At 36.9% G+C, this 24,972-nt stretch overlaps 1 protein-coding gene across 5 annotated transcripts in view; it reads right to left on the minus strand.

Annotated features, from left to right (window-relative positions):
* Positions 1 to 20,913: 20,913 nt before the first annotated feature.
* C7H8orf34 (chromosome 7 C8orf34 homolog) overlaps positions 20,914 to 24,972 on the minus strand; it is a 486,354-nt gene continuing 482,295 nt past the window's right edge. For 4 of the 5 annotated variants that reach the window (XM_031013951.3, XM_031013950.3, XM_031013949.3 and 1 more), the window contains 2 exons: positions 24,005 to 24,064; positions 20,914 to 21,698 (listed from right to left, as the gene is read on the minus strand). In XM_031013951.3, the coding sequence (XP_030869811.2) occupies positions 21,691 to 21,698; positions 24,005 to 24,064 (68 nt within the window). In that variant the 3' untranslated portion in view covers positions 20,914 to 21,690. The remainder of the gene's footprint in view (positions 21,699 to 24,004; positions 24,065 to 24,972) is intronic. The other variant, XM_063709229.1, reaches the window with a different exon arrangement.

The following is a 24,972-nucleotide window of genomic DNA, read 5'->3' on the forward strand; positions in this document are numbered from 1 at the left end:
GTAGACTTGTAAAGAACCATTTTAGATTTACAGAAAATTAAAAAGTGAGTATAGACTTTTTAATACCCTGCATCCAATTTTCCCTATCATTAACATCTTACATTCATATGAGACATTTTCTATAATTAATGAACCAATATTCATACATTACTATTAACTAAGGTCTATAACTTTTGTTTATTTAGTTTTTAACTAATGCACTACCCAGAATTTCACATCACATTTAGCTGTCATGCTTCCTTAGGCTTCTCTTGGCTGTTGTAGTGTCTTAGATTTTTCTTGTTTTTGATGATCTTGACAGTTTTGTGGACTGCTGGCCAGATGTTTTGTAGAATGGGAAGATATTTTGTAGAATGTTTTCTATATGGGAGGGTAGTCTATTGCAGTTTGTCTAATGTTCTTCACATGATGAAGCTAGAATTACAGGTTATTAGGACGAGGACCACACAGGTATAGTGCCATTTTCATTATATTATATCAACATATTATCAATATGATTTATGAGTATTGACATTGGCCTTGATCACCTGGAATCCTGGATAGTGTGTGAGTTTAAAAACTACAGATATACAAACTATAGACTTTATTAATAATATATCGATATTGATTCATTAGTTATAGAAAATATTTCATATGAATGTAGGATATTAATGATGATTGTGAAGTTTATTTACTGTAAAGTTACTCTATTTTTCCTCCTTTCCATACTGTACACTTTGAAAGAAAGTCACTCTGTGAGCCCACACATAAGGAGTGCGGAGCTATGCTAGTTGGGCAGTAAATTATCTGGAACTCATCTGCATGGTAGATTTGCCTCTTCTCTTCCATTTGTCATTGTATTCACTTGTATTAGTATGGACTCATGGATACTTATTTTATACTTTTGGCAATAATCCAGTACTTGTTGGTCGAGTTCTTCTTCTTATGTAGTTTGTTCTTCAAGTTCTTTGGCCAGTGCAAACTCTTTCAGCTGTCTTTTGGGTTTCTTTGACATACCCCATCAGTGTGTGTGATTTTTTTTTTTAGCATGTCCTTACTCTCTGACATTAGACAACGCTCCAGTTTCATCCTGCATGTAGTCAGCTTTATAATAGAATCAGCCATTTCTTCATAAAGCCCTCGTTTCTTTTGTTAGAAAATAGTATTAGAGACTAAGATCAGGTAATAAGTGTGCTCTTTGCTATTGGGATGTCACCTCTTTTAGGTCTTCTCAGCTGACAGAGCAAAAAAAATGTGTTTATACAAATATGTGTATATACACATATCTACAAATATTTCTATGTGTAACCCTATGTATACATCTATAGTAAGTGACATGATTAGGCTTTGTATCTTCACACAAATCTCATCTTGAATTGTAATGTCCATAATACCCATGTAGTTTCCCTCATGCTGTTCTCATGATAGTGAGTGAGGTCTCATGAGATCTGATGGCTTTATAAGACAGTTTTCCCTGCTCTTGCTCACTTTCTGTCACCTGCTGCTATGTAAGACATGCCTCTTCCCCTTTTGCCATGATTGTAAGTTTGCTGAGGCCTCCCCAGCCATGCAGAACTGTGAGTCAATTAAACCTCTTTTCTGTATAAATTACCTAGTCTCAGATATATCTTTACAGTAGTGCAAAAATGGACTAATACAGTAAGCTAAACATGAGTTCACACTGATGTCTCCAACTTGAATCCACTGCCATAGACATCATTCAGCCTCTTCCATTGCTTACCTGTAACTTCCCACTCTGCAGTGAGAAACCTGGATCTCACCATTTGCCATTTATTTACTTAATTGTCCCATTTCATTATACGTGTATAACAGTATAAGGATTGTCAACCCATACTCTTATGGGAAACATCTTTATCAAGTACAATACTCATGAGCAGTTCCTTTTGACTTTAGTCCCACAGACTGTACTCATTTCCACAGATACTTAGATTAGCATCTTTTCCCCTCATTCCCTAAGTGAGGTTGTTTCATACATTTGTAAAACAGATTTTGTTGGCACCATCTGAATTCCTTCCTGAATCCCCTAAACTCCTAAAAGAAACTTTTAAGTGTGTATACATTAAGGTTCATTATAATTGTATAGGATTAGAAAAATATATAATGATTTATATTTATAACTGTAGTACCATACAGAATAATTTTACTGCGCCCCAAATCTCTGGAGCTTCATGTATTCTTCCCTTCCTCCTCTCCCCTAACTCCTGGCAACCAATGATCATTTTTCTTTCTCTATAGCTTTGAGTTTTCTATAATATTATATGTTATTATATGCATCGCATAATTGGAATTATACAATACGTTGTTTTTTCATACTGGCTTCTTTCACTTAGCAATATGCACTAAGTTTTCTCCGTATATCTTCTTGGCTGGATAGCTTATCTTTTTGATTTCTGAATAATATTCCATTGTGTGGAAATATCACACTTTATCCATTCACTAATTGAAGGACATCTTGGTTGCTCCCAGTTTTGTTGATTATAAATAAAGCTGTTATCAACATTCACATGCAGGTTTTTGTATGATCATAGGTTTCCAAATCAACTGGGTTTTTTAATGTTTAGTTTTTTAATAGGCTATGAAATTGTCTTCCAGTGTGGTTGTAGCACTTTGCATTCCTCCAGCAATGAATAGATTTCCATCTGCTGTGCTTGCTCACTGACATTTTTAGTATTGCCAGCTTTTTGCATTTTACCCATTCTAATAGGTGTGTAGTGGCATCTGCTTGTTTTAATTTGAAATTTGTGCCATTATTTCCATATATTTAATTCTACAAATGGTATAAACACTGTGATACTTTGTTTTTATTTTGGTTTTAACAGTTGATTAACTGTTAAAGAGATCTAAGTAAGAAAATATATATATATATATATTACCCTTAATAGTGACCCATTTTGATGAATTTTTCATTTGCATAAATCAAGATTTATATCTGCAAGCATTTTTTTTTCTGCTTAAAGGACTTCCTTTAATATTTGTTTTAGTAAGAGTTTGTGGGCATTGAGTAATTTCAGCTTTTTTATGTCTGAAAATATTTTTGTTTTGACCTTATTTTTGAAAGATATTTTTGTTGGTTATAAAATTATAGGTTGACAGATTGTTGGTTATAAAATTATAGGTTGACAGATTGGTTTGGGGTTTTATATTTCTTTTTTGTTGTTGTTCATTTTGTTTGGTTTGATTTTTCAGTGAATCATATTGATCCACATTCTTCTGGCTTGCATTATTTCTCACAAGAAGTCTGCTGTCTTCCTTATCCTTGTTCTTCTATGTATATGTCTTTTTTCCCTGTGGCTTCCTTTAAGAGTTTTCCTTTACCACTCATTTTCATCAATTTGACATACCTTGGTGTAGTTTTTTTTTTTTGTTTTTTTGTTTGTTTTTTTTTTGTTTGTTTGTATTTTTTTACGTTTCTAGTGCTTGGAGTTTATTAAACTTCTTAGATCTGTGGGTTTATAGTTTTTATCCAACTTGGAAAATTTTCAACTAGTATTATTTAAATATTTTTCCTTCCACTTTTTCCTCTCTCTTTTTTCTTAGGGACTGCAATTATGCATATAAAAGCTGTTAAAATTGTCCCATAACTCAATACTTCTTTCTCCTTCTTTTTCTTATTTCTGTTTTCCTTTTTTTCTCTTCCTTTCCTTTTTCTTTGTTAATTCTTTTTTACTCTTTGTGTTTCATTTGAAATTGTTCCTATTGCTATGTATTCAAGTTTATGAATCTTAATTTCTGTGAGTTTTCAAACAGCTATTAATCCTATTGTGTATTTTTTAATCTCAAACATTGTCATCTTCTCATCCAGAAGTTTGATTTTGGTCAGTTTCTGTATTTTCTAAGCCTCTATTTAACATTTCTGTCTTCCCTCTAGCTTCTATTAGGTTGGTGCAAAAGTAATTTTGATTCTTGACATTGCAAGTAATGGCAAAAACCCCAATTGCTTTTGCATCAATCTAATATGACATATGAGATAGTTATAATAATGGTTTTTATATCTTTGTCTATTAAATCTGTAATTCTTAACTCAGTTTCTATTGATTGATTTTACTTCTCATTGTGGGTCACATTTTCCTGCTTCTCAGACATTCTGATAATTTTTAACTGGATAATAAATATTGTAAATTGTACCTTACTAAGTCCTGATATATTTGTACCCTTTAAATATTCTTAAACTTTGTTCTGAGATACAGTTATTTCCAAATAATTTCATCCTTTCACGTCTTGATTTTAAGCTTTAGCAAAAAGGATAATAGCAGTAGTCTTATCTTAATTTTTCCCCTCTAAAGAGGTAAAACCCTTCTGAGTGCTCTACTAATGCAGTGAATTATGAAATTTGGCACTCTGACTGGTGGGAACAGGAAGTATTCAAAGCCATGTGGGAGCTCCAAATAATGCTCCTCTTAATCCTTTTGGATGGCTCTTTTCTTGGTCTTAGGTAGTTTCTTTACATGAATGTGCAGATAAGTACTCAGCTGATGACTTGAGAGAAGTATTCTGAAAATATCTGGAGTTCTCTCTTTCAAATTCTTCTGTCTGTTGTCCTTTGCCCTGTAAACTCTGTCTTCCTTGACCTTGCTAGACTCTCAGCTCGGTCTCCTCAGTCCAGAGAAATGAGAAAATTCTGCCTAGGTTCTCCTTTCCTAGGCCACTGTCTAAAAACTAGAAACTTTTTTTAGGCAACAGACTGAGACAATTGTAGGGCTCCCCCTGTTTGTTTCTGACCCTCAGTGATCAGTATGTTTCATTGCCTAATGTCTAATAGCTTGAAAACCATTTTGTTGTATAATTCGTCCATGTTTAGTCCTCCCACCTAAAAAATTAAAACAATGGGCAAAGTATATGAGCTCAACATTGGCCAGAAGTGAAAGTCTTATTACTCATTTTTAAATGGATGTAGTTCTATTTCTGCTATTTGCTCAAGAATAATTTACAGAGTAGCAGGAGAAGTAATCTGGGGCTGTAGGCAATTTTAAATGAGATGTGTTTCCACAAACTCTTCATCATCATAAACTTTTCATCCTGTGCTTAGAGGGCACATTTCTACTGAGGTGAACAGATTATCCAGACAGGTTGCATAGTTCAAAGTTAAGCACTGTGTTTTATTTCTACTAGGCTATTGAGTTGATTTAATTTATGCTTCATTGATGTTGATCAGGAGCTAGTATTTTCTGTTTCTTGTTAACTTGACTTCACATTCAGATGATTTCTCCCATTTGGTAGCAAGGATTTAAAAGAAATCTACATCCCACAGGGATGTTTATTACTTCAGGCCACCCACACTCCCTTAGGACTCTCACTTTTAAAGAATTCTATACCTGACTTAAGATGTGAAGCTATTTGTTTATTTTGGCTTTTAGCAACCTTTCTCAATTCATCTGAATTACAGAGTATTTGGCATACTCTTTACAGACCGTGGTTTGGAGAAGTAGCTATTTTCCATGTTCACTGCAAATAGAATTTTCTTTTCATATGTTTCTTGTTGTTGTTGTTGTTGTTGTTCTTTTGAGTTGGTTTCAGCAAGGGTCATAGATTTCACCATTACACTACCATCATTCACTACAAGCCCTGCTAATGAAGCTATATGTCTCTCATTCATCAAAGTCTGAAACCTCAGCCACCTTTCTAAATATGGGGAGCAAAAAAAAAAAGAAGGATGTTAATCATTTATCTGCCAATAATTTTTAACAATTTTTCTTACATTGATCTCTTTTCACTGCCACTAAACAATAGTGTAGACCTTTATCATTGAATGCTCATCTACAGAAATCTTCCTTTTATGTATTATTTAAAACCTTCATCTTTAAAAAGAATGTTCGTTTCGACTTACAATATGAGATGAAGGTATAAGTCTTGGCTTAGATGTTACCTTTTCAGTAAGGCCTACCCTGACTACTATATTAAAATCTTTTAAATTGCAATCTACTCTCTCCTGGCACTACCTAACTCCCTTTATCTTGCTCTACTTTTTCATTTTTTTCACAGAAATTATGAATAAGCTCTTAAATATATATTAGAGGCATATTATAGTTATATGATATATAAGTCATATTATAGAGAGTCTATCATATGGTGTATAATTTTATATACTTCTAATATATGATATAGCTTATTTTTTATTATGTTTATTGTCTCTCTTTGTTGGAATATAAGCTCATAGAAGCAGGCTTTTTTGTTTACCTAGAATAGAGGTTGACATGTAGAAAGTTTTAATACACATTCATTGAATTAATAGAACTATTAAAAAAGAGATAAGCTGTGAGAAACAAATGAAAAAATGGAGCTAATTGCTGCGTTTGTTGAGTTTCTTGGCAGAAAGGCAAAAATGTTACAAGCTACAAGGCTCACTTTTGATATAAATTGAAAATGATCTTTTACCCAGCATTAAACTGTCAAAGAATTATTGCAACAGCCTTCTAGTTTGTCTCTCTGCACTTAAAAATTTATCTCTCCTACTCCTATAGAAACATTCTTGCTGAAGTGCTGCTTCATACTTCATAATTCTTCTGTTCACAAACCTAAGGTGCATTCATATTTTCTATAGAATAAAGTATTAACTTCTTAGTTGCATTCAACATCATTATCAAGTTGGCCTCGATTTATTCTCTGTCTTTTTCACTCTCTATAGTTATCTAAATGTTCAACTCAAAGGTTATCTACTTTTACTGGTCAAAATTTCAATAAAAATATTTGTAAGAGTTTTGCACATCCCTTCATCCTCTCTTTTATTTGCAAGATTCCCATTGTCTTAGTCAGGTAGGGCTGCCCTAACAAAATACCATAGACTGGGTGACTTGAACAACAAACATTTATTTTCTCACAGTTCTGGAGGCTGGGAAGTTCAAGATCAAGGTTCTGGCAGAATTTGATTTCTGGTGAGGGCTCTCTTCCTGACTTACAAATGGCTGCCTTCTTACTGTGTCCTCACATGAAAATAGGACCTCTAGTGTCTCTTCCTCTTCCATAAGGACAATTCTAACAGATCAGGGCTCCCATTTAACTGTAATCACCTCCTAGTTCCAATACAGGCCCTATCTCTAATATAGTCACGTGGAGATGAGGGGAGTTAGGGCTTCAACAAATAAATTCCAGTGGAACATAATTCAGTCCCTAGCACCTGTCTCACACATTTTGGATTGCCCTTCACTTATCAGTGTTTTTCTCTTTTCTTATAACCCACTCAAATTCTTCCTGTTTTAAAAGTGGTTTATAATTCATTGATTTCTTTTGTCTTCCTCTGAACTTCTATGAGAATTGTCAGAGGCAATTAATTTCATCTGGAAATTAATTATACACTACCAACTGAATTTCTAGTAATTGGATAATATTTATCACTTGTGTTATTTAACATTTAAAATATTTGGATTCTTTCTTTTTAACAAAATTGTAAGGTCCTTGATGTCAGAGATTATGACATATCTCTTCATAATGTATAAGAACCTAGCACATATTCAATTAATATATGTTAATTTTGTTTCATAGCTATCAGTAATTTTAAAGTACTTGAATATATAGTAACTAATTTATGTCTTATTAGATTACCATGATAGGTAATACTAATTCTATTTTAAAGATGAAATAAAAACTCAGACAAACTATGTCACTTGTCCAAAATAATACATTAGCAGTAACACTACATCTAAGTTCTAAGGATGAGTCCTTGTTCAGATTTCTTTCTACCCACATTTACTAAATTGTGTTCAGTAGAACAAGAGTTTCTTTAGCTGTCACTCAAAGAGGACATCCACAAAAATAAGCTCTTCCTCTCACATCAGGTAGACTGACCTCTAATAAATGCTAATTGAAAAAATTTAGGCAGCAGAAGTCATAATCATTTGCCTTTATTTAGTGTCACTGAGTCATCACTCAATGTAGTTAGTACTTGGAGTGTTCATAGAGACTCACAGCCACTCCACAAGCCTGTGTGCTTCCCCCAGAGCTGAAAATACACAGCCTCCCCTCCCCTCAGTATAAGTGATGAGTCATTGACTCTAAGGTATGCAATACTTTACTTTTCAGACCAAATCTGGCTCCAGATTAATGGCACTACTTGCTTCTCATATTACTCTGACAATGGGCCTCAGTATATCAGTAGCAGGCCCTGCCTTCCAGAAGCTGTTGGGGTAGAGAGGCTGTAATTGCTCAGTGTATCAGTGGGCTTGAGCCCCTCAATGGGCAACCTCCACTGACTCAGAACTCTTGAATTCCTCCTCTCTGGACTTGATTATCTTGTAAAAGGCTGCCAGATCCGTGGCAAGGACTGGCATCTTTGTTCTTGACCAGAGTTTGGCCTAAAGGAGCATTTTATACAAATAAACATACTTTAACTTTTCTGTTCACAACAGACAGCACCTTTTTGCAAAGACACTAAGAGGCTTTGCATTCGTAGAAATCTGCCTGTAAACTCCAGCCCTATTCTAATTATTAGTGTGAACTTTTGCAACTTGATATTTCTGGGTTCAGTTTTATTTATAAAATGAAGATAATCTTTACCTTACATGGTTGAACTAGGATTAGAGATAGTACATTAAGAGGCTGGAATATTATCTGGCATAGCAGGTTGGTAATACAGGACTATTACTAAGAGATGGGTCATAAAATTCTTTTTTTCCACTTCGAGAAACCTCAGATGGCAAGAAGAAATGTTGCAGGCTTGTGGCTAATAGGACTGAAATATTATTAGGTCAGGATTTAATAGGTTTATTTTACATAGTAGTAAAGACAGTTGCCACTCAGTACATGGTTTGGCCTAAATTTGGGGTGTATAGCACATGTGTGGCCGCAGGAGTTACTTACATCTAAGAGTTATTATTTCTCCTACCATCTGGACTAGGGAACAAACCATAAATTAGCCCTGTTTTAACTTTACATGGTTCACTTTCACTGGAAATGTTTAACCAGCTTTTTAATAGTCATCCAAAGAAAGGAGTAAAGGCATATATTTTGATTTTCCTTTCATTTTCTATAAGCTGCAACTGTTAACTAAGAGACCACTGTGTTTGTAAGTGATCCCACAGATAAAATGTAGGTTGCATAGAGTCATGATGTTCTCCTCCCTTTTTTAGTTCTCCCCATTTGTCTGGTGAGAGGGGAAAGGAACCTAGTGTCTCTGTGTATCAGCCACACAAAGCCAGGGGCAATGTGAACAGTGTGCTGAAGCCAGCTTAGAGTACCTGGTAAGAGCCTATTATGCACATCTCTTGCCAATTGTATGGTCAGTGATAACCTCTTGGTAGCTTGGAATCAGCGATAGTTAAGATTACTTACACCATGAGAATGGGCATATACTACAAATCAGGACTTTATATTAGGGGAGATAAGGTTGCTAAATATTTACTAACAAACCACTAAAACTGACCTTAACACATCCTTACCCCCTGGTACTTTTATCAGTCTAAGGATATTTAACAGACACGGAATCTCAAATATAGACTGATTATGATTGAACTTTGATATATATTAGAGGGAAAAGAACTAGTATGATATTCCACACTTTGTAATGCTATAGCTCTTGGATTATTGGAAGTATATTTACTTAACAGCTCTGAAAAAAAAAGAAAGGTTGACCCAAAAAATCAATGTCGCTGACAGATGAGTGAAATAATAAACACAAACTCTGCAAAGCTTCATGCTGAGAAGGCGCACACATCACTCCAAACCTCTTTGGTCTGGCTATCAGGCTGGAAATCACAAACTTGAGCTGGCGAGGGAGATTTCCAATGTTTCTTGGGTTTGGCTCAATCAGGGACGCCACAGGCTGGGTTCACTTTCTTCTGTGGTATTGCTTTACTTCCGATTCCACAAGAACCATGAAGTGAAAGGATCAGGCAAACAAAACAAAGTACATGAAAAGGAAAGCAGGAAGGGAATTTGACCAGTGACTTCAACTCTCAGCAAGGATCTGGTTTGATTTTTATGGCAAAGGCTCTTGTGTAGTTCAGACCAACTCGAGCTCCCCTGCGCCTTCTCATCCCCTCACATTCCACTCAGCAAGATTTCAACGCAGAGATACAGAGCCGATGCCATGAATTTATTGCTTTGGCTTGTGCCAGCTCTTATGAGGATCTCTGGCAAGAAACGAGAAACCTGCTTTTGGCACCAATCAACTTGGCAGATGAAGATCTTCAACTTGTCGTGAAAGCAAAGTTGGTGTGTTTCCCATGCCTTGTATCAGAACATACACAGCATTTTATTTGTTCTCTGAAGATTATCTGCTCTGTTGAAATGAAGCTAAAAAATTAAAGGGACAACTTGATTATCCTGTCTTTGCCAAAGATGTTCATTCCAGAGCGGAAGCCCATCCAACAAAGCAGAATGCCATTCCCTCTTCTCAGTTAAAGGTTCTTTCTAATGCAGCGTTAACTTCCACATGGAAACAGAAGCACAGGAGGATTTTACTACAATTTTCAAAAAAAAAAAAAAAAAATGAGGTGTGACTGAATAGAGAAAGCCAGGAATGTCAGGGAATGAGGTACTACGTTGGGAGGGGTGCCAGGATTAGCCATGGTCTCTCTTTCCTTAGACCCATCAATGTTCAAAGCTGCCTGCTATGGCTCCATGTGGGAACCCCCCTGCCCAGCAATGAGTTTGGCCTATTGGCTTCCAGGAAGGCACCTGCCACACCTTTATCCATGGCTGGCCTTTGAATACCTGTGCAACTTTGGCCTCCCTGGAATTGTACATATATTTAAAGTCTGTTGAAAAGTCTGAATTAAGGAATTTTAAAAGGCCAGGAATTCTCTCTCTAAAGACCAGAGAACAATCATAAATATTTATTTTGAATCCTCTACTACCCAGCTTCGGCCTGATCAAAGGGAAAAATGGTGTAGTAGGCTCTTACAGAAGGGTGGAAAAACTGGGACCAGACATTTGTTTGCTATACATCAGATCACTTACTCTTTCTGGCCAAGCCAAGGCACTTACATGCACTAATGAAGGGGGCTAGACTTTAGTGGCCACATCCCTGGCTTCACACATCAGACAATTGGGATTCAAATTCCGGCTCCATCACTTCTTGGCTTGGGCATTACTGAGAAAGTGAAGTCTCAATTCCTTCATTCATCATATAAGGACAATTATAACCGATTGATTTTCTGCAAGGAAATAAGTGAGTCAGTGCATATAAAACACCCAGTAAAAGCCTTGTCTCACAGTAAGCACTAAATATATGGGTAGCTTTTATTATTACTAAGCATATCAAATTAAGCCTCTCCCAACTTATTTTATAAAACAAAATGCCCCCAGGCTACAATGGAGGGTACAAGTCAGTAGAGGCCCTGGTTTCAGGTTGCCTGGCTGGACTCCTCTGTTTATGGACATCAGAGCAGCTTTCTCAGCATCACAGCCTGTTCCTTTTTTTTGGTGCTCCGTTTGCTATACTGCCCAACTGACAAAGAGCAGCATCCCCCAGCACCACTTTGCAACTCTGACCCTTTGGTTTAATGTTATTTGTTTTTAATTAATGCCCAGAGTATTATGATTGTTATTAATATCCTATTTTTTGTTCTGGTCGTCTCCAGTCTTTTTAACGTCAGAGGCTGGGGAATTCCCTGGAACCGGTTGTTGGATTTTCAAGGTGGGAGGTTGAGGTAACCTCTCTTCCAAGAAGGGGAAACTCTTCCTTAATTGCTTCCCCAGGAAAGAGCCAGGCTTAGGATATTCACCCAAAGTAGCTGGTTCTCTTTCCTATATATTTGTTTATTTATTGAGAGCCTACTATGTGAAAACACAGACCTACCCCTAAGGATACAAAAATAAGTTAGAATCCATCACGGAAGAGGTTTCTCAGAGCCAAGTGGCTGAGACTATCAGTTTATCATTGTATGTTACCCAAAGGAAGGGACAAGGAGCTAGAAACATAACTACTATGATAAGAGCAGCACAACATACTCTCCAAGTTCATGTCCTGAATCATCAGGTTATAAATCCCTCCATGACTACACATCATGAAGTTATAATAAAGTCAGCTCACTCTGGAAGACACACACCTGCCAGGTTAAAACACAGTACAAAGGCCTTTCAGTCTCTACGTTCATGGATCTACCCTGAAAACTACTGCACCATCCCAGATAAGTTAATTCACATTTCTTTTTGACTGACGTGTCTCATCTATATAATGGAGATAATCATAGTGCTACCTCCAAGGGCCACCATAAAAATTAGATGAAATAATGCATATAGAGTACTCAGGGAAGTTGCTGATATTTGAAAAACCCTCAATACATATTACTGGCAAAGAAATAGTAATTTCACTAAAGGTTATTTAACAATGTGCAATTGCAAATTTGTTTCACAAAGAAAATTATAGGTATGTTTAACTTTTGCTTACAAAGCAAATGGAGTCTTTGAAACTCTTTAACTCACTGTATCACCATTAACAGAACTTCAAGTTGTGGTGTTTCTCATCCTTGGTTGCATATAAGAACCTCCTGAGAGGAATCTACAAGTACCCATGCCTAGGCTTCACCCCTAGATATTCTGGTTGATTACTCTGGGATTGGACCCCAGCTTTGGAAATGTTTAAAAAATCTCCCCCCAAGTGATTAGATGGTACAGTTAGTTTCTAGAACAACCTGAATTAGAAGAATGACAAGTAGAAGTTGATTCTTGTTAAGTTGAACCTGCATGCTCCAGTGTTATGTTGCTTTTGTAGTTTGGCTGCTATGGAGGATAGTAGGAAGTCACAGTCAAGTAGGGTATTTTGGAAAATGTGACACTTAAACCGAATTCCAATTTTCTGGTTAAAATGGTCAGGTCTAATTGTTAGACCCTCAGAGAATGCTGAAGACACAAGTTTCTAGATATCTGCATTTCTACAGTCATTTCTTAAGAGTATTAGGTACAAACACCCTTCATTTTATTGCACTTTGCAGATATTGTGTGTTTTTACGAATTGAAGGTCTATGGCAACCCTACTTCAAAGCAAGTCTCTTGTCACTATTTTTCTAACAGCATGTGCTCATGTCCTGTCTCAGTATCACATTTTAGTAATTCTAGCAATATTTCAAACTTTTTCATTATTATCTGTTTTGATGATCTGTGATCTTTGACATTACTATTGTAATTGTTTTAGGGCACCATGGACCACACTCATATAAGACAGTGAACTTAATAAATGCTGTGTGTGTTCTGACTGCTCTGCTGAGCAGCTGTTTCCCCATCTCTCTCTCTCTCTCTCTCTCTCTCCCCTAGGACTTCTTTATTCCCTGAGACACAGCAGTATCGAAAATAGGTCAACTAATGACCCTACGATGGCCCCTACGTGTTGAAGTGAAAGGTAGAGTCACAAGTCTCTCAGTTTAAATCAAACGCTACAAATGATTAAGCTCGGTGAGGAAGGCATGTCAGAAGACAAGACAGGACAACAGCTAGGCCTCTTGCACCAAATAACCAAGATGTTCATGCAAAGGAAAAAATCTTGAAGGAAATTAAAAGTGCTACTCCAGTGAACACATGAATGATAAGAAAGAGAAACAGCTTCGTTGCTGACATAGAGAAAGTTTTAATGGTCTGGATAGTTGATCAAACCAACTATAACATTTCCTTAAGCCAGAACTCAACCCAGAAAACAGCCCTAACATTTCAATACTGCGAAGGCTGAGAAAGGTAAGGAAGCTGCAGGAAAAAAAGTTGGATGCTAGCTGAGGTTGGTTTATGAGGTTAAAGGAAGGAGCTGTCTTTATAACATAAAAGTGCAAAGTGAAATAGCAAGTGCTGATGCAGACGGTGCAGCAAGTTATCCAGAAGATCACGCTAAAATAATTGGTGATGGTTGCTACACTAAATGACAGATTTTCCACGTAGATGAGACAGACTTCTATTGGAAGAAGATGCCATCTAGAACTTTCATAGCAAGAGAGGAGAAGTCAATGGCTGGCTTCAAAGCATCAAAGGAATGAAGCAACTGCTCAAACATACATCTGTGGCAACAAACCACATGGTCTTATTGCTATAACACACTACCTCTGCTTTTCCCCTTCAAGTGATCTATGTCTTGGCACAATGACATTCCTTCTAATATGAAGGCTATATGTTTAAATCTGGCTATAATTGGGAAAGATTTCCTATGTAGACTTCATTTTCCAATGATTTTTACAACTGTCAGTACCAAAAGAGTTTCCTGAGATGTACAGTTCTGTTTTTGGAACACAAATAAACCAAAGATAGAAAATAAGTTAAAAACATATCAGTAATGCATATGAAATTATATAACTTGTTCCATAAAATCTAGGAGATATAATATCCTCTTTATTCCACTTGATAAACTTCACAGCCTTGAGAAGCTAACTCCCTTATGTTCCATCTGAAACTTTCTTCTATCTTGAGGCTCTAGCATCATTCAAACCCAAACTTACAGATAGATTATGAAGTATAATCCTAAATAAAATAATTGGACTATCTTGCCTAGATGTTAAGTACACAAGTGCTAAATTCCTTGAGATCATAAATAAAAAATCTAGACTAGGTATAATAAAGTCAAGGTGAGACTTATTTTAGATGAACATTTTAATCTACCTTACAAATGTATCTAATTGCAAACTAGTTTTCTCAATGTACAACGGACAGTTTTTTAAAAAGGATCATGATCAGTTATGTTTTCTCTAAACTCAAGAGTGTCTACAAAACCTAAATTACATGACCTAGAATTGCCCTTTTTTGGATGCATCATTTAAATCAAGGAGAGAATTTGATCCAATATTACTCAAAATAAGCCATATTATGCTGCAGTAACAAATAAACCCTTAACCTTAGGGGTGGAATAAAGGTTTATTTCTCACTCATATTACCTGTTTAATACAGGTCAGCAGAGCTCTATTCTACACAACCATGAACCCAGACATCTTTAGATATTGCCATCTCAATTGGTAACATCCAGGATCACTGCAATAGAAAAAAAAGAGATACAGAGAACTCACACTTCTCCTAAATGCCTTGGACTGGAAGTGATATATATGACTTCCACTGATGGCTATTTGCCAGAACTAGTAATGTATAGTTGCAGCAGACTGAGAAATCTTTCATGTATCCAGGAAGAAGAGGAGAATGAGATAGAGTGAACAATACTGATCTTCAGCACAAAATATTTCACAGTGAATTCAAACAACAAATATATAAAAGATGTTATAACCTTGGCTTATAACCTACTCAAGCTATATGAGATAACTATACAAGATGTATATTTTCCACACTGAAGCACACATTTTTGTGGCTCAATGTAATCTATTGATAACATGATCCTGATTATGCTCTAAGGAAGTTTTCCTATATATGCTAATTACCTATAGCCTAAAATATTTTGCAATATCTAGTAAAAAGATTTCCACAAGCACAATTTTCCTCTTTTTCTAAGAATCCAAATGGTGAGGTAAACTTTGGGCTAATCATTACATCAAATACCTACTTATAAAGGGCCCTTCAGATATGGTTATAATGTCGGAAAACTGCAAGTTTACCAGATGAGATGCAAGCTCTTTTAGAGCTTCCATGTTTAAGCTGTAGGTTGGCTGTTTCCCCACAAGAAGCCATGTACACTGCACAGCCTCAAAGCCATGTGCTCCTGCTACCATTTGCTAGGCAATTTTTTAGAGCAAATGTCTCTGTAATAATTATAGTTTTCAGACATGGGGTCACATTACTATTGTAGTTTTGCATGTAGCACTTGGAGTTTTTCAGGCATATTTTAAATAATTATAATAGTGAGAAGAGTTGCCAAATCATAACTTCCACCAATACCCAAATCCACTTATGTTAGCTCTCCAGAGACAGACTCTGTAAACATCAAAGACACAAATGGACAAAAAGCCACCATAGAAATTTTACAAAAACAAACAATCGGCAAGAGCAGTGGTAAGAGGGCCAAATGCAAGTTGAAAAGCTAACACATATTTATAGTGTGGGCAAGCCACAATCTACAGCATAAGAAGAGCTCTGTGCCTAGGACCAAGGGGATGCTCGATGCTCCTTCCTCTCCTGAAAAGTAGTGTCTTACAGGACTCCGAGTTAAGCAGCTAATAATAGTTATTGTCTTTATAACCAAACGAAAACATGTTTGATTAGTTGTAGACAAAAGGGAAGATAAATAAAAATGTTGCAAATTAAAACTACACTGAGATAAACTAGCAGGAGTCATTTGTAAGCTTGATCCTAAATGTGTTAGTTGTCCCTTAAACACTAATAACTAAAGAAAAAGGAATTCTCAAGCAGGTGCTTCCACACACTGACTGAAAAGACCCCAAATTGACAATTCTTTAGCTTTACTTTCTAAATAAGGGAAGTTCTAAGTTCTTTACATCCCCCTCTCCTACTCATGTACAGTTTTTTAAATTTCATCCACCCACAGGAAATTTCTACAGCCTCATTAAACCAGACTACTAAAGGTTGTTGAACAAACGAACATGCCTGTCTTTCCCCTGAAACCCAGCTGTGCTTACAGGAACCGGGGACCTCAAAGTGCAAGGATTTTGACCTTCCGCTTACTAGAAACAGTGTGTGGGCCACCCACTCTATCAAGTGTACATAAAATCTTTACTCTTGAAATCACTTTTTCGGTCTCTTAAGTGCTGGTATGTTCATGAGACATCTCTTCACTGCAGACTCTCATTGGGTGATGTTAGCTATTGCCTTGATTTCTATTATGCACTGTTTGACTGTCTTTATGTTGATGACATTCAGAATCTTGGATATGGCTCCAGTCTCTTTAAATTTGAAATGACCCAAATGAACTCAACATTTTCCCCTCATTCTAAACAGATTTCACTGCCAGGTGTCCTGGCCAGAAATCTGACCATTATCTGTGACTCCTCCCTTCTATCTTTAATCAATTCACTGCCTAAATTTCTCTATCTATGCAGTTCTGTGTCTCCAACATTGATTACTGCAAGAGTGTCCTAGCCATTCACCCTACCTCTGGTTTTGTTCCTTTACAATTCATTTTCCACCATGGAGCCAAGAATTGTCTTTCTAAAATGCAATTCTTGCTATTTACTTGCTTAAAACTTCCATGTGTTTCTCTTACCCTCTGAATGTAATATATCTTTTAACAGCCTTTATGGTTTGGCTGCTACTAACTTCTCACTGCATCATTTGGCAGCAGCGTGCATCTCCCTGTGTTCCAACCATATTCAAATGTTCATTTCAGCTGATATGCCATGCTCATCTATGTAACTGAATCTTGATATAGTCTGCTCTCTCAAAATATTCTTCATCTCCTTTCTTCAAACCTATTCCCAACTCTCCTCAATCTTCCTGAATTTCACCTGAATAAACCTCATTCTTTAGACTGAACAGGGTAACCAAAGCCCAAGATTCTTTATCTGCAATGCAGACTAGATGGTCCTCAGGTGTGGGTCCTCAGCATCCTGTCTTTTGTTCTTAAGATTTACTGTAGCTGACTGTCAGTGTTGTTCCCACACTAGCCACCTAGCTCCATGAACGCAAGGACTGTGTATGTCCTACTACTGCTGGGTCCCCAGAATCTAATACCATAGTAGACATATAGTGGCTGTTCAGTAAGTATTTGTTGAATAAGTGTTATATGAAGCAGGGTGGGGGATCTGACATTCTGTGGATGAGATAGTCCCTTATTCTAAGGAAATGAAGGGCAATAGTCAGTTCATAAGACCTTTCTCTTTTCTCTGTCTGGGTGTACCCTGGTGGTGAAATCATACAAGGATAGTTATGGTTCCTGCCTGTCTCATTCCTAGAGGCTCCATCCAAGGTGAGTATTTTCTTGGCCTTCCAGCTAAAGGAAGAACAAGCCACTTTTTTATGGGAGTATGTTCTAGGAAGAATATAGTGCATATAGTGTCAGATGGAGATTTGAATCTAACTGGGAAAATTTCTATGAAAACAGCATAAAATCATGATTTTCTATTGTCTTACCAGCTGTGACAACCTCTCTTTTCTCTATTTTTCTGGAGATGTTTTTATTGGCTCTTTTCTGCCATTTATTTTTGCCTGACCTCTAAACCTAGGTATTCCTTAGAGAGGCTAGATCTGTTCAAGCCATAGGCTTTCCTCAGGCAATGTGCATAATTTCATCATTTTCACAAACCCATATATGCATATGAACGACATGTCTGTATCTTCAGCATTGCACTTTGGCCCCCATATTTGCTGAACATTTTAGATCAAATGTCCTATAGGTAGCTCCATCTCAACAGCCCTACATGGAAGTTAACATCTCCAGCACCAAATCTCCCTTTTTTTTCTTTTTTTCCTATTGTCTTACCGCCACTCCCAGTCCCAAGCCACAGACCGAAGAGGCACTCTTGAAAACTACCTTACCCTTCCCTTCTATGTGCAACAATTCCACAAGAACCACCCTTAAATAGATTTTGGTTCTATCAGCTCCCTGTTTCTGGAATATCCCAACAACCATTAGAACTTTACTATCGTTTGCCCTAATAAAAACCTAAATAGACCTTCATCATTTTATGTTAACTCTTGCAATAGGCTCCTAACTAGTTTCCCATTTCCAGGCTTGCCTGTTTCTAGGCTTGCCCACTTCCTGTTTCACCTACTCCTGCATTTTTACTTGCAGCTACCAAGGTGAGCTCATCTAACTGTTTATCCAATAGTGTCACTCTCCCCTCCCCTGCTGAAAATCTTCAGTAGCTCTCTTCAGCTATGGCTCTCATCCTTGGCTATTCATTAGAACCAAGTGAGAAGCTTTTTCATAAATATGGATGCTTGGCATCCCTCTCAGTCCAACTGAATTCTCAGTCCCGGAGTGTGGGGCCTGAGCATTTGGGATTCTGCTGAACAGCCAGTGTTGAAGACTACAGGGTGGCATATGAGAATTTTCTCATCCCAATCCCTGCCCATTTCTCTACCCATCAACTACCACATCGTATCACACTCTATTCGCACTAGTAATAAATATCATGCATTTATTGCACTCATTGCCATGCACACTCTGCCCACTCAGACATCCGTACTGGGTTTATTCTGTTGCTCCCACTAAGACCTTCCTACCTACCTTCATTGCTCCATTGACTCTGTCTCATCTTTAAAGGACTTGCTGAGGCATCATCTCTTCCAGGAAGACTTCTTTGATTTCCTACACACCCCACAACTTACCCACTTCCAAGTCCAGGTCTCAGATATATTCACAACTGTTCTTTCATGCTCCCACAGTAGTCTGGCCTGTAAATGTCTTTATCATTGCACACTACAACATGTTATTTAAATTATATGCTCATATGTGTGTTTCCCCTACTAGAATGTGATGGCCTCTATGTCCAGAAGGTCAGAAGTTACCTCAGCCCGCTCCGGGGACACACGGAGGCCATAGCATAACATGGGGCCCAAAGCCATCTGTTCACAGCAGTGATACTGACGTATGGAATCTGAGGAGCATTTTGAGAAGCTCTTTTAGTGCAGGTTTTTCAAGCCTCATCATTGCAGTAACTCTGGAGCTATGTTAAGAAACCCAAAAGAGGCAAAAAGAGTAATGGGAGCCAAGAGGGGTGCCAAGAGATTCAGGTTTCATGTGTGACATTTGAAACAAAAGACTGGGAAGCAACCTGGAGAAATTTTCTGATTTGGTATTTAGCTGTTCACTGGCCTTGACCTCTGGCCTTGGCCATGAGGAAATGGTTAAAGTCATTGACAAAGAAAAGAGAGCAGATAATGGGGTGTGTGTGTGTGTGTGTGTGTGTGTGTGTGTTTGTGTCCTGCCTCATAGCCCTTGATGAAGATTTTCTCCTTGACTAAACACCAGCCAAGCTCCTCTGAGTCCTCTTCTCAACTAACCCTCAACCTTGGCCTAAAACCACAAAATGTCAGCATAAACAATTTCATCCACCCCTGTCCCCCACTTTAAAAGATGTGAACAAATACTAACATAGTTTCTAACAGCTCAAGGGCATATCCTTAGGATGATGACTCCAGCGCCGTAAGTTCCTGACTGAGAAAGCTCAGGGTTGCAAAACAATTTACTGTTTTGTACCAGCCAACACCTGAATAGGGTCCCTATCTCCCAGTCTTGGAGGGGGAGTAGGAATCTAACTTTGATAAATGCCAGTTTGCAAACCCAGGTAGCTCCACGTGGACCAACCCCACTTTCTCACATTTTGTAAATGTCCACTTCCCTGATTCTGCTCAAGCCCCTGCTGTTCCCCGTCCCTAGCTCCTCATCCTTCCTCTGTAAGGCCTAGCCACCTCTGCACAAATCGTAGTTCAGTTCAGTTCACACTGGACCTACTTCTCTATTGCAATAATTTATGACTAATGAAAATGTGTCTTTACCACTTCCCTTGGTGTCTGGTTTTCTTTATCTTTGACAGCACCTTCAGCAATACACATTCTGATATCCTGGGGGATCTGATTTTTGAGGCTGATGAGGCACTTAGTAGGGTGACTATTTCCAGGAAAAGCTCAGTGAGCAAGAGGAGGATGAAAACCAACCAGGCAATGGTTGGAGGAAAGTGCGGCTCAGATGAAAACATTAGGAGTGACATATTTTAAACAAAGAATATTTCTAATAGAAAAAGCATTTGGATCCTCAGTTAAACAATTTCGAAGAAATATTCCTCATGGCAAGGAGTTTTAAATAGAAGAATGTTCTGGTCCCCTAAACTTACTCTCTTGCCTTCTCTCCTTTCTGATTAAAAAATTTACTGTTTCTAAACCTTCCTTTTTTCTACCTATAAAACATAAAAATTTTATTAAAATGAGTCACATGAGTTTCTATACACAAGAAAATGTTAATGTAAGAAAAATTGTTATATTATTTGATTTAGGGAATTGACTTAATTTATACAATCTGAATTATTTTTATTCTTTATCCATGTTCTGGCCTTTAACAACATTTGTTTCCCTGATATAGTTCCTTGTTATATAGTTTTGTAATTTAACTTTATGTCTTAAAGGTCCAGAAAGCAAACTTAGATTAAGACAAATAAAATAAAACAGACAGTAGAGATATCAATAGATTTACTTAGATCCATTTACTTAACATCAATGCATAACACATTCCAAAAGCGAGCATATATTAAATTTAAAATGGATCATCTTAATTGGGTTCAATAATTGGATAAATGGTCAAACAATTTTCATTTTCTATGTTTTGGGCCATGCATTTCATTCCTTATTGATTTGCTTTACTGAATTAACATATCAATTATTCATTTTAATAGGAATAGAGAAAATAATCATGAGAAAGAGCAGTGGTAGAGAATATACTTCTCACTGCTGCACACAACATGTATGGCAGGTGATGATACCAAACAGCTAATTTCTGCAGAGACCTAAATGTCACATCTTGGCACATGTGGATAAGTATAATGTTTAGTAATCTAAAAAATGAGAAAATATTATAAAAATAGAAGAAGTAGAAAACCCTAGACAAGTTAAAATACAGAAAAATTTTAAGCAAAGTTATTAGAATCAGGCAATATTTAATATATCAAATATTAATCTTAATAACTATTTATAAAGTAATCTAAACCCAGGACACTAACCATGTCAAAAGGCAGCCAGCCTCCTGACCACCCCACAATCCTTTGCCAGGATTAGTGTTCTCTGATTACATACTTGGGCACCCCCTGGCTATGATAGTACTTGTTTATTATTGAGATTATAAAAATAACCATTCTCTAAATGATTACACATAGTAAATAAAATTAGAACTATACATAAGGATTTGAATAACTGCATTTCTTTAAGGACCACTTGCAACTTCTTCTGTCTGTTTCACAAACCTGCAGAGGAGAAATGAAACAGAAGAAAATGTGCTTAATAACGTTTACATTATAGCATATTAAAAAGAAAAACTGTGATTTTAATGCTTTCCTCTATTCCAATGAACTTTTGAAAGGATATTGACATTAGAATACTACCTCTATTAATCATATTTGCAGCCAATATATCAATTTCTGATATCTGTATAAAATTCTAATCACATTAGATGGTGATATGGTTAGGCTTTGTGTCCTCACCCGAATCTCATGTTGAATTACAATCCCCATAATCTCAAGGGAGATACCAGGTGCAGGTAATTGAATCATGGGTACGATTTCCCCCATGCTGTTCTCAGGATAGTGAGGTCTCACAAGATCTGATGGTTTTATAAGGGGTTCCTCCCCCTTCACTTGGCATTTCTCCTTCCTGCTGCCTTGTGAAGAAGGTGTCTTGCCTCCCTTTTGCCTTCCGCCATGATTGTAAGTTTCCTGAGGCCTCCCCAGCCATGCTGAACTGTGAGGCACTTAAACCTCTTTTCTTTATAAATTACCCAGTCTCACGTATGTCTTTATAGCAGTGTGAAAATGGACTAATACAGATGGCAAGGGAAAATATTCATGTTTCTAGAATATTTTACATGTTTTTTCTGCTTTGTATCATAGTTATATTTAATATTTTTGATTCGCCAATTAGACCATAAACATTTTGAAGGAAGACCTTCAATCTCCATCTTACTCACATTACCTGAAGTAATGCTTTGTGTGTGGCATTAGCTTAGGAAATATTTATTTGACGAAAGAGAGGGAGAAAAGTTAGAGAGGAAGAGAAAGAGAGGGAGAGTCTGGTTGTTTTTGCACACACTTTTTATTTATCTGGAATGCTTTACTTACTCCAACTAACCCCAGCTAACTCTTTTATCAACTGCATCTTACATTCCTTTAGGCCTTACCCTTAGACATTACTTTCTCTTGACCCTTTGACTACTAGTTAAGATAGAACTCTCCTGATATGCATACTTATCCTCATGCTTCTATAATCACCATCAGCGCATTTTCTGTAAATAGCTGTTCACTGTGTTTCTTCTCCACAATTTAGTAAGTTCCATGATAAGAAAACCTATGATAGGTGCTGTATCACCCATGATAATGACTTGTGCTATTCTCTGACAGTAGTTCCTGATCCATTATAGGTTTTAAATATGAATCATATGAGTGATTTACTTGGTTAGAGCTCTTGAACGGAACAGCAGTATGCCTGTATGTCATACAAAGCACACTTGATGGGCTGAGGAAGAGAACCACGTGATAGTTGTGTACCTATATCCTTAATATACATCTCATCCTTCATAATGGATTCATAGCTTTCTAATATACAGATTGCTATAATTTTTCTAATCAATCTCTTTTTTGGTTATTAGGTTGTTTCTACTTTTTACATGCTTTCTGTGTTTTCTTGTAAAACATTCTTCATGCTTTATTATAAAATGTATGGCAATGAACATAATATTCTGGTAGCTATATCATAGTACATTGAAGAAATTATTTATTTAGATAATGTCCTAATGCAGAATTATTGAGTCAAGAGCAATTACAGCAGAGCAAAATTAAATGAGCAGACAAGGGTAACAGTAAACTCCCCATTACTCAAGGTGTTTATGTAGAGTCTGGGTGACCATTTGGTAGGGGTATTGCAGAGAAAAGGCTAGCATTAAATTAGGGAAGGAGTAGCTGGTTCTAAGTTCTTTCCAGTTTGATATTCTGTGATTCTATAAGTGGTAAGGACAATCTCAACACCTTTGCTTTTCTCTGGAACATACTTAAGAGATGACAAAGTGATTTATTTTTTATCTTTGTGTATCCAGTTCATAAAGTAGCCTCATATTCATGGACATGAAACTGTTCTGAGATCCTATAACTGCAGGGGATATATAATAGCATCATAGAGTCCATGGCCTGCATGTGGGAGAATATGTTTTTCAGCTCATATCTATCTAGAAGATATTATTTTTCCTGCCAAGGAGAAAGGGTTTAAAATCCCCATCCTCCCACCTTAGCAAGGGAGAGTGCAGACTAAATGAGAACTCCAAAACCTATAGAACATGCACACACACACACACACACACACACACAGAAACACACACAGACACACACACACACACACACACACTCTTAGGAAATCTTATAATCTTATGCAGGATACTTGGAGAAAAAACTATTCTCATTAGAGGTCATGAGGACTACGTACTTTTTTAATACAAATCCTGAGCAGTTTCAGAAGGTACCCGCCATTACCCGACATCGATATTAAGTGCCCTGAGCAAACATACCAGAGTAGACCAGTGTAGGACAAGAAGAGCATGGAACGCAAAGAAGAAGATCAGCGGAACCTGCACAACAAAAGAAACAGAGATAATATGCCAGGCCAGGAAAAATCATCAATCAAATACCATTCCCTAGCACTTTAACCAATTTCTAGTGAAGATTAATTGAAATTAATATCAAAACTACATTTATAGTATGTACTGTGCTGCAATTCTGTATTTTAACTGCTTAGAAGTGTGTATATCTTCATTCCATTATTCAGTCATTTTCCACTTAAACCTCTGGTAATTTTTCCAATAAAATCTAAGGCAAAATGCCCCTCCAGATAGTGTTCTGGATATGTATGTAGTCTATGTGAAGATCCCATATGAATTGTGGTCATAATTGTGATGCCCAAGGTGGATTAGGCAGGAAAGCCATGGTCTGCTCTGCAGACTGCTCCCCTAACACAGCTTATTCAGCCCCAGACAGGTACATGCTACTTATTGTGATGCTACAAAATTATAAATTACTACCATATTATCAAGAAATATGATTTCATGAGGTAGTATATATATGTGTGTGTGTCTGTGTATGTGTATATGTGTATATATATGTGTGTGTACCCATATATATGCACACACACTATATTGTCTGGTTCATAGCATTATAGGCTAAATGTGATTCCTCTAAACCCAGCCCTGAGGCAGAAGAATATAAGACTATCTTTGAAGGAAGCGAAAAGTAGTACCTAGTGGGGAAATGGGGCATGACTATTCTAGTTCAAAAGAGTGACAAAATAAAACAGAGGGTGAAAGCAGATGAAATAAGAAAGATAAGCATTTCCACATGTCTTGAAAAGAATGGAAATAGATTAAGTCCAAATTTTCCACAGCATCTCTTGGAACACTAGCCCTACAAGATGTTAATCTAGATGATTCACAAACAAATGGTTCATTGGTCAAATAATTTTGGACAACATCATACTATATCT

Source organism: Gorilla gorilla, chromosome 7, assembly GCF_029281585.2.
Source record: "Gorilla gorilla gorilla isolate KB3781 chromosome 7, NHGRI_mGorGor1-v2.1_pri, whole genome shotgun sequence".
NCBI classification, from domain to species: domain Eukaryota; kingdom Metazoa; phylum Chordata; class Mammalia; order Primates; family Hominidae; genus Gorilla; species Gorilla gorilla.